Source organism: Pavona decussata, unplaced genomic scaffold (assembly GCF_977016875.1).
Source record: "Pavona decussata unplaced genomic scaffold, jaPavDecu1.1 SCAFFOLD_223, whole genome shotgun sequence".
NCBI lineage: Eukaryota > Metazoa > Cnidaria > Anthozoa > Scleractinia > Agariciidae > Pavona > Pavona decussata.
This window is the reverse complement of record NW_028145628.1, coordinates 2,771,900-2,783,008: the sequence shown is the minus strand read 5'-3', so window position 1 is coordinate 2,783,008 and position 11,109 is coordinate 2,771,900. Positions and strand designations below refer to the sequence as shown.

The 11,109-nt window shown below is 39.5% G+C and overlaps 1 protein-coding gene across 1 annotated transcript in view; it reads right to left on the bottom strand.

Annotated features, from left to right (window-relative positions):
- Positions 1-229: 229 nt before the first annotated feature.
- Positions 230-11,109, bottom strand: part of LOC146459165 (uncharacterized) — a 30,336-nt gene continuing 19,456 nt past the window's right edge. Inside the window, exons 2-6 of the mRNA XM_085089733.1 lie at positions 5,924-6,369; positions 3,960-4,158; positions 3,602-3,702; positions 1,910-2,141; positions 230-951 (exon numbers count right to left, since the gene is read on the bottom strand). Of these exons, the coding sequence (XP_084945859.1) occupies positions 488-951; positions 1,910-2,141; positions 3,602-3,702; positions 3,960-4,158; positions 5,924-6,369 (1,442 nt within the window). The 3' untranslated portion in view covers positions 230-487. The remainder of the gene's footprint in view (positions 952-1,909; positions 2,142-3,601; positions 3,703-3,959; positions 4,159-5,923; positions 6,370-11,109) is intronic.

The window sequence follows — 11,109 nt, the reverse complement described above, 5'->3', positions numbered from 1 at the left end:
CTATCAATTAAATAGGAAGTTCCAATACGTATTTTTTGTTTTCACGTCTCTTAGTTCTAATTTTAAATCACCAGTTAACTTCTTCATAATATTTGCACAAATTCTGGCATTTTGTTGTCTTTACAATAATTTTGAACTGGATAAGTCAGCGAATAAGCCAACTGGTATGGTTACAGGTGTAATAGCCTATAGCAATTGCGATGTGCTAGTAAAGTACAAAAGAAACAACTTTTCCCTTTAAAGACCACAGTTTATTGCTTTGAGTTACAGATAAAACAGTGATTGTTTAGTGCAGGATAAACCTTGATTACAGCCTCGTTTATGTCCTTTAATTAGTATTCGATCCTTATACGAAATTATTAAACCAAAAAGCCAGTTAGAAAACAGCTCAAGGAATGTCCTTTCCTAAGTTTTTTGTTAAAACCAAACTAGAATTTTCGACTTTCCTGGTCTGCTTACAAAAGAAACCCTGAGTAAGGAAATCTCTTCAGGCAAAGAAAGCATAAACATCGCAACAGACTTTTCCATCGTTATCGTCTTCGCTATGATCCATCAAATCCTCACCGTACCACAAGCGAAACTCTTGGCCTGAAGTGACCGAGCGAGGCTGGGAGAGAAATGACAACACAAGCTCAGGGGAGATCTCGTTGTACCCACGAATCTTGGACCACTTTCCACCCCCTGAGATCATGAACTGACTTGGCGGTAGAAGAATCCCACCAGCATTGGCTGTGGTTGTTATGACAACATTGACCTGATCTTGTATCCCACAAAGAGCACAGCCCCAATATGACCAGCTGGTTTTAACCGACGAGGCACACGACACGTAACCGTACAGATGAACCAGCTTTATTGCGGCTAAATTGCCACTTGATGGTGCGTCGAACTTGCCATACTGGTTATTCTTGGCACCAAAACACACAGGAGAGGAATTAGCCTTGACCCAGCGGCCTAAGTGAATAAAGAAAATTTCGGTGAGATTATATTGTGATCCTATAAACGTTTTGCGGCCCTATGCTTGAGCGGAATAACGCACCGACTTAGCGGCTTCCTTTAATTTAAGTTACTTCAGTTTTAATGGCGACTGCGGGGTTTTTAACACAATTAACTTTGATAGCAAAACTGTCTGAGAATAGTAACTCAGTCAGTGCAGCACTGAGCTCTCACTATTTTCGCTTTTCATGGTTCCTACTGAACGGTTTAATAAAATAATTCGAAACTGCAATCAAAATTACTGAGAATCGAAACTGATGCGACAGTACTAGTTCGCTTCAATGCTTTGTCCCAACACACTGGCTAAAATACCGCTAGCAAGTCCCCGAACGCTTGTAGGATGCTTTCTCAAATTTGCCGTCACAATGTACTCCAAATTTTAAGCTTTGATTACGCAGCATACTGACAGACAGCAGACCCCGGCACTATTTTAGAATGATTTTCTAGCAAACACGAACAACTTCGATAAATATAGATTTGGTTCGACCCTTAGACCTTAGTAGATAGACGAATTTATATTCGACCATTAACATTTGTTGATCGCTTCAGTTCACTGATTTTGACAGTATTTTGTCTGTCTATCAATCGTACGAAAGTTATTGACCGATGCAAAGACTTCTTGAAAATAGGCTCTAAACTAAAAACAGGAAGACCTTCGGGTTTATTTTATTGCTTTTCAGAAAAAGCACTTAATGTTCTTCCAAATCTTTTACACCAAACCCGAGTTTCCGTTATAATTCATTTGTTCAGCTTTCAATAAAAGAAGCGAAAACTGATAAATTTCCGTTAAAAATGGTGAGGGCTTGGAAGGGAAAGTGTTAATTAAGGTTCGACTAACATAAGGAAGTACTTCACGAGTATCGCATATCCCCCTCTGCGATCGACTATGTTGATCGGAAAAAGTAATCGCACATACCATTGGTATGTTTTCCACCTCCTCTCTTAAACGAGGCACTTCGGTAAGTGTCCGAGTGATCATCGTCCAAGGTGGGTGCATCTCTTTCTTCGCGTTGTGGAATTTTCTCAGCCGACAGTAACAGACCGATACCAAGAGAAAAAGCGAAAGCGAGAATCAAAATTAGCTTCATGGTGATGTGAAGGACTTGACTTCTTTTCTTGACTGAAGGATTGTAACTCGGTTGGTAGGCCTAACTTCCTTGTACAGATTACTTAACCCCATCCACTTTGTTCGTGTTAAAACAAGATGCTGTCCTTCGCTAAGGGCCGGTCTGTTTTGAGAATTTAAACTGGTGATCAGTATAGCTCGCACTGTGATTGGTACAAGGGATTTTTGCATCCATCTTGAAAGCTGTACTCTGTACTGTTGTAACGCTCTCTCTGATTAGTTTTAGGGCTACTGTGCAAACATCTGTCGACATCTTGAGACATCAACACAGATTTACATTTCCTCCTTTATTTAACAGAATAAAGCAAACTTCAACTCCGTGATTGTATGTCAGGCAAAAATTACCTTTAATCTACAAACAGAGAGTACAATCGAGTATTCATAATAGTGTTGACTATCCCCATGTTAGATCAGTTCCAATTTAGGTTGAATTCTTCCGTCACTCGATCACTTGGGTCCTTGTTTGGATAACAAAGCAAACATAGTCACGGTTTGGTTTTTTCCCTCAAGTTAATTAGAATATTTGACGAATATTTAATGATTGGGTATCAGAACCTAGAAATATGAGGCAAGGTGGGGAACTTCAAGATGTGAAAACGAGAAAAGGGAACCTGAAGATTAAAATCATCTATAGCATTAAAAAAGGGTGGTTTTTTTTTATCAGGTTGCGAGTTTTTTAAAACGGCAATAATAGCACAATACAGACGAGAAACAATGTTGTTCTAGCTACAAATATAGCGACAGTGATAATGGCATCAAAATTAAAACAACAACTATGTTTGACATTATCGGAATGTATCGAGAAGAAACTCCATTAGACTATGAGAAGTCCTTTACTTTTTGGGGGGATTAGTGAAGCGACCGAACTACGCAAAAAAAAATTACCACTCGCGAAGGGACGCGACCGCGCACCGTGTACGTCTCCGGCCTATAAACGGTCTATTGCAAGTTTGAACACACGAGAAAGACAACAGCAATTGCTCGGTTCAGCAATGGGCATTTTTTTATCTTTACATCCGCTAAATTCAGGTCACACAACGAGAAATCAAAACAAAGCCCATAATATAATGTTGTCTCCTTTGTTCCCAGATCGTTTGGTGGCCTTGTAAAGATTATATAATGCAACATTATATGATCTGTTCGGACGTTCTATATGAGAACTGCTTAAGTTACAGAAAGTTATAATGAGTGACATCTCATTTCCTAAATTTATAAGCCTATTGTACCAGGCTTTACGAAAATGCTAGCTGACATTACTTCGAATTTTTATGGATATTTTCTGCTCCGAAACGAATGGAATTAGTTTTCCAGTGTTACGAAATTTGGAGAGGATATTTTGCTGAAGAAAACTTTAGACTTTCCTTAAAAATAAATCCGACAATGTTAAAAATGCCTTGTGTGTGTGTGTGTGGGGGGGGGGGGGGGGGGAGGGGGGGCACTGCTGGAATTGACTGATGCATTACAAACTATTGCAAGACGTACCTTTTCAAGTCTAATAAGGATTTTATTGGTTTCAACAACAAATCTGTCAATTTTTGCATCTGTCCTATCCCTGAATTCTCTAAAACTGCTTCTTGAAGCTCCTGAGTGAACAAATTAAATGGGCTCAAGCTTAAGTAGCATTAACACACGTAAAATATAAAGTGATGTCGCTCTTTTGATGAATTGAAATCTTAAGTTACTGACAAAGCAATAACTGGTCTATCGAAGAAATCCTAAATTGTGACAATTTAAATAAAAACTTTAAGCGATTCTTCTCTTATTTAGCTCCAGTAAGATTAAGCATAATAATATTCCGAAACTGTTAATCTTAAACTTAAGCTCAATATTTTCTTCTTACCAAATTCTTGGTGATCCCACAAAAAAGGATCTACACCTCTGCTAACAGAACCTTCAGGAACGCCATCTTCACCAACCGCAATTGCCCCATCTGTTTCAGAACTGTCTATTTCATCCATAATCTTTCTTTTTGCCTTCCCAAACATCCCGCGTATTTGACGAAGTGTATCTTTATCATCAGAATGACTTTCCTCAAAATGCTTTTGCAAAAACGACGCACTTCTTAAATCTTTTAAACACATTGGGCAGAGAAATCCTTCTTTGATGTCGTCTTCCTCCATTTTCTCACGTGTTTTGTAGTAGGAGAGTTGATAAAGGTTGCTTGCGGTAATTATTATGAGCAACTGGTAAACACAGCATCTGCCGCCATATTGGTTTGGGAAATTTATAACGCCATGGGATTCTGGGTAAGAGGAACACAGCACTCCTGTAGGCCACGCCCATGAGGGGGCACTGGCCAAAAAGTGGTGAAAGTTCAACCTTGTTCCCAGGGCTTTTCTGCCAATTTTAAAGGGAAGAGCCCTGGGAACGAGGTTGGTGAAAGTTATTGATTTGACTCTAGTCTAATATCGTGGGAAACGAGGCAAAATATCTGGCAGGTTACCAAGAGGTGAAAAGTAAATGGTTTCATTCGCCGACTGGAGAACAGCGGATGAACCAAAAGCCAGATGAAGAGGCACCTCTATCTCGCAGATTGGTTTTCTCAAAAGTCCAATAACTATACCTCAACGATAAGGTTTTATCAATTCAGTTTTCATTTAGCGGGAAAGGAAGGGCAAATTTTCCTCCGATTTTGCGTGGAAAAAGTCCTTCGTTTGGACGCCTAATCTCCTTCCTGACTCACCAGTATATAACGTTTTGCAGAGTGCATTTTTAATATGCAATAGACACTTTGGCAGAGGTGTATTTCAATGATTTGTGACATGTTTAATAGATCGCTTGGGTCCCGAAATTTTATCCCCTTTAAAAATAAAACGGCAAGTGTTGCATCGTGCTTGCGTGTGTTTAAAACTACCAGGTTGATAGTCGGACTTGAGAATGCTTCCAACTAGAAAGTTACCTATATTTTTGAGGTAATTGAATGGTGGGGGGTTGTGTAAGAATTGTACCAGTTTCAGAGTTATTTTGGAACAACTAGAAGTTCTCTGAGCGCCAAAGTACGAGGCAGGGTGCGGTTTCTGTCATGAAATGGGACAATTTTTTCTCTGACGCTATTACAGAGTTAGGTTACAAAAGGAACAAGTTTGTTTGGAAAACAGACATTGTATTTGTGTTTTTAATCCGTTCAGCGGAAGATGTGATAGTTTATTTTTGAGCCATCTTGATAAGCTCTTCCCTATCGAGGTTATCGATATGCATCGATATGCATTCCCTGGCGCTAGAAAGTTGGCATTTGGCTCAAGGTAAGAAACCCACAGGTAGACTGTCAATTAAATAAGAAGTTCCAATACGTATTTTTTTGTTTTCACGTCTCTTAGTTCTAATTTTAAATCACTAGTTAACTTCTTTATAATATTTGCACAAATTCTGGCATTTTGTTTTCTTTACGATAATTTTGAACTGGATAAGTCAGGGGATAAGCCAACTGGTATGGTTACAGCTGTAATAGCTATAGCAAATTCGATGTGCTCGTGAAGTCAGTACACAGAAACAACTTTTCCCTTTAAAGACCACAGTTTATTGCCTTGAGTTACAGATAAAACAGTGATTGCTTAGTGCAGGATAAACCTTGATTACAACCTCATTTATGTCCTTTAATTGTTATTCGAACCTTATACGAAATTATTAAACCAAAAAGCCAGTTAGAAAACATCTCAAGGAATGTCCTTTCCTAAGTTTTTTGTTAAAACCAAGGTAGAATTTTCGACTTTCCTGATCTGCTTACAAAAGAAACTTCGATATTACTTTATTTTATCCCTTGAACAACTGAGTAAGAAAATCTCCTCAGGCAAAGAGAGCATAAACATCGCAACAGACTCTTCCATCGTTGTCGCTTTCGGACATATCCATCAAATCTTCACCGTACCACAAGCGTAACTCTTGGCCTGAAGTAACCGAGTGGGGATGGGAGAAAAATGACAACACAAGCTCAGGGGACATATCGTTGTACCCACGAATCTTGGACCACTTTGTATCCGAGGTAATGAACTGGCTTGGCGGTAGAAGAACACCATTGCCATTAGCTGAGGTTGTTACTACAACATTGAGCTGATTTTCTAAAAAACAATTAACACCGCCACAGCCCCAATGTGACCAGCTGAATGCCACCGACTTCGCACACGTCACGTAACCGTACAGATGGACCAGCTTCACGGCGGCTAAATTGCCACTCGACGGAGCGTTGAACTTGCCATACTGGTTATTCTTGGCACCAAAACACACGGGAGAGGAATTAGCCTTGACCCAGCGGCCTAAGTAAATAAAAAAAAAATGCGGCAAGATTATTTTTGGATCCTATTTTGCGGCCTTATGCTCCGGAGCGTACTAACGCACCGACTTAGCAGCTTCCTTTAATTTAATTTGTTTCAGTTTTAATGGAGACTGCAGGGTTTTTAACACAACTTTGACGGCAAAACGGTCTGAGAATAGTAACTCAGTCAGTGCAAAATTACCTGAGAAACTGATGCGACAGTACTAGTTCGCTTCAATGCTTTGTCCCAACACACTGGTGTGACGAGTCCGAAATAACATAAAATACCGCTAGCAAGTCCCAGAACGCTTGTAGGATGTTTTCACAAATTTGCCGTCACAAAGTACTCCTAATTTTAAACTTTGATTTCGCATCATACTGACAGACAGCAGACTCCGGCACTATTTTAGAGTGATTTTCTAGCAAACACGAGCAATTTCGATGAATACAGATTTTGTTCGACCTTTAGACCTTTGTAGATAGATGAATTTATCATTCGATTGTAATTTGTTGATTGCGTCAGTTCACTGATTTTGACAGTGTTTTGTCTGTCTATCAATCGTACGAAAAGTTATTGACCAATGCAAGGACTTCTTGAAAATAGGCTCTAAACTAAAAGTGTTAATTAAGGCTCGACTAACATAAGGAATACTTCACGAGTATCGCATATCCCCCTCTGTGATCGACTATGTTGATCGGAAAAAGTAATCGCACTTACTATTGGTATGTTTTCGGCCTCCTCTCTTAAACGAGGCACTTCGGTAAGTGACCTAGTGATCGTCTTCCAAGGTGGGCGCATCTCTGTCTTCGCGTTGTGGAATTTTCTCAGCCGACAGTAACAGACCGATACCAAGAGAAAAAGCGAAAGCGAGAATCAAAATTAGCTTCATGGTGATGTAAGGGATTTGACTCCTTTTCTTGAAGGACTGTAACTCGGTTGGTAGGCCTAACTTCCTTGTACATCTTACTTAACCCCATTTCTATCGTGTTAAAACAAGATGTCGTTTATGTGCCCTTGGCTAGGTGTCAGCTAGTCTACTCAATAATATACAGTTTCAGTGTATTACATAACGCCAGCTTTGATTGTTTTGACTTTCAGTATTCTAATGACGCCATGGGGACTCTGATTGGTTTAGAATCAGTGTTCAATAAAACATAAATAAAATTTAACTGAGTTAGAATGAAGTCCACACTAGTTCCAAAATTTCAATTTGAGGTCCATGGATCTTTTACCTTACTCCAAATTATTTGTGTGATTAAACACCGTAACCGTAGTACTGATACTGACAGAGCCATAAAAGTTCCAAACTGATAAAGATCGGAAAGAACTGTGTAATTCCTGGGGTATCTAATCGAACAAAATGGAACAAAACGTCAATCGAACCCAATCGATCGATTAATTGTGTTCGACAATCGAACAAAATCGAACACGGAAATTTTTGTGAGTTCGATTATCGAACTAATCGAAAATAATCGCACTTAACTGTTCGATTTTGTTCGATTATGCTCGGAAATTGAACATATCTAGCATCGCCGACAAGAACCCATGCAGTTAGGTCGATTACGTCTTAGAATGACTGATACGTGTTGAGGATACAAAGCCAGCTATTCCAACAAGGCACTGAACAGAACGGGAAATTATTTATTATTTATCATATCAACGCAAACAAATTTTCCTTCTACCGTGAAAAAAAAAAAATTAATGATCTTCGCGAGTATCTTAGTGCATTCATATTTCTATAAGCGATCGAACTAACAAATGTATAGCTAAGTGACTAACTAATCGTGCAGAACGGGGTGACTTGGCTGGGTTCACACTCTCTTACTTCGATATGAGTTGCCGGCCTCTCGTTCCTCGTGCGAATACCCCACTAAGCGGCCGGGTCATTGACAACGAGAGCCGGACGGGTTGTACTCACTTCTCGAATCGCTCTGTTGAATCAAATCAAATATTCTCTATAAAGTCCGTCTTGTTGGACAAGTTGCCCCTAATCCATCTAATATAATCAGTGAAAATAAGGGGTGCTAGACCGGGCGTTTGATGACTCTTAGCAGGAAACTAAATCTTACTCTAAAAGCGATGATAAAATTCCCTGCCCATGTTGTACTGTTGATACTGCCTCGTTCCCAGACGTCTCTCTCTCTCTCTCTCTCTCTCTCTCTCTCTCTCTCTCTCTCTCTCTCTCTCTCTCTCTCTCTCTCTCTCTCTCTCTCTCTCTCTCTCTCTCTCTCTCTCTCTCTCTCTCTCTCTCTCTCTCTCTCTCTCTCCAGTCACTCGCGTTTCGCGCTCACCTTTGGCCAAAATGCGAAACGAAGCGCCTGAGGAGGACGCTGCTGTTGATTACTGTCGTTTGTGCACGTTTGGCGTCCGATGAAGGTCGCATCGTGTTGTACTATATGGCTCAGATTTAGAATATTTAATAAGCGTAACCTGAAGTTTTTTAATTAATTCAAAAGTATCGAGTTTATACCTGAGGGGAGTAATCGATACTCAGTAACTATCAATGAAATATCGATCAGGGGACTCAATGCTTCGTTTCGTTGGAATATCTGTTCGAGAAAATATTACCCTCCTCAGAAATTTGGATTAAATTGTGAAGAAAAAACTACAAAAAGTCACCTCTAACAACCTCATTCCCAGAACTTTTCCCTTGTAAATTAGGATGGGCCTGGAAACGAGGTTACAACTCAAACTTTCACAACCTGACAGGAAAGCTAATCTGATTTGTTTTCGGGGGTGGGGGGGGGGGGGGGGGACATTTTCGGCAGCTTGTAAATTCGGGAAATAAACAGGATTCCGTTCCCTAAACTCAGGGCAAAAAATTTCGGCAATTTCAATTGTCAGATTAAGAATCAAAACAGATCAAAACTGTTAGCTTACACAAATTTCCCTTTGAAAAGTCCATAAGAATAAATATAACATTGTGTCGGGAATGTAACAAACAACATTTTAACAGTTTTGCTTTGATTCTCTTGTTGAGAGCCCCTAATCGATAGAAGCAAAAGATAAGAGATTAGTCAAAGACGATCAAAATCAATAGAAAGACCGTTGGGAGTAATCGGTATATAACGATTTTTTTTTTCTTTTGCTGTAGGTTTCAATTTCATCCTGAAAAGTATTAGCCTGCGAACGCACACGTATTTCCGGCTGTCGATTCTCGTTATTTTTCGGCAGAGAGAAGCGACAGCCTGAAATACGTCTGCGTTCGCAGGCTAGTAAAAAGTATCGACTTTATTAACCTCACATTCCAATATAAATAATAGCTATTAAAGCAATCACAAAAACATAAACCGTGGTTCAGTAATGGAATCTGCTGGACAGCCCTAGGCCTCCTTTGCATGTTGGATAGGTGTAAATGTTCGCGACAGGAATTAAAGAGTTATAAGTCAGTAGCCAGTGGCCGCGCGCGGAGACCAGCATTATAAGAATGTTAACATTGGTTTGTTATAATTTAACGACTGCTTGAGAAATCGCTAAATTCGCCAAAATTTGATGTAATAACTAAAGGTATTTCAGAATGGGGGAGTAATGGAAAAATAGTTAATACTATCTGTTTCATATTTTTCTGTCAAGTTATGCCTCACTGTTTGACAGGGTTTGACCTCCCGAAGTTAGACCCAAAGAGGAAAATTTTGAACTAAAATCCATAAATTTAATTTTAGTTTTCTGTTACTTTTCTGAAAAGTACGGTCTGGTTATTACGTTTCGGGAAAAAAATGCCGTGAAATTATGAGTCTGAAGTCGTCCTAGTAAAGGCTAAAGGGAAGTTGTATGTAAGAAATGCGCATGGCGTAGGTAAATAAATAACATCCAATGTAATTTGCAAGTGGGTAAATGTTGACATCTTATGTGCGTTATTAAAAAATACGCGGGCATTTCGAAAGCCTAGGAACCAAAGATAACTCTGATGGCAAAACGTGGTATTTGCGATGAAAGTAGCCATTGTACTTTTGCCATTTTCTACAAGACGGTTTGGTCCTGTGATGACCTCGAACGATCCGACTTCGGCTTGAGTGTCCATTGATAGTTTTCTGCATTGCTTGGGTGATTCTAAAAACCTGGGTAGTTCAGTGTGGTCGCAAAAAGGAGCAATTGAACATCTAACAGGACTTAAGGAGAATGATAGCTATCGAGAGAGAACTACTAACCTTAAATGAGGACAAGTGTCAGGGGCATCCAACAGATCGTTTCGGTAAGTCATCTGTTCGGAAGGCCCTTAATCCCCTACAATTTTCTAAATAGAATTTACACCTCGAATATATGAAAAATTTAAGGCCTAGTGTTTTCGGATTGATAAAAATGTCGTTTCGAGTACCGTAAAAAGGTGAGCTAAGATTTTTCGGAAAGGAAATAAGACCTAAAGTTTTCGGGAAATGGACAAAAATGCCCTAGTAATTTCGAAAAGACTCAAGTTCCCCTAGAATGACCGAACAGATAAGAGTATTATAGCGCGGCCTAAAATGAACCTACAGGGCTTTAAAGGAACTCCAGATAGCCTAAAATAGCGTTTCAAGAGATCTGAGAGAAAATTTTTCGTTGGGTGCCCCTGAAGTGTGGTTGATAAACCTGCAAGAATACTACAGCCCTGACAAACGGCTTGCAACGTTATTTATCGAACGAGGAGAATAGGAAGAATTAGAGCCCAGAAATTAAGGTTTCTCGCTGGTAAATGTCCAATACATGTACAAGTTAGAAAGCAATAATTTGTCATGGTACTGAACAAACGTAATCCAAGTCAAA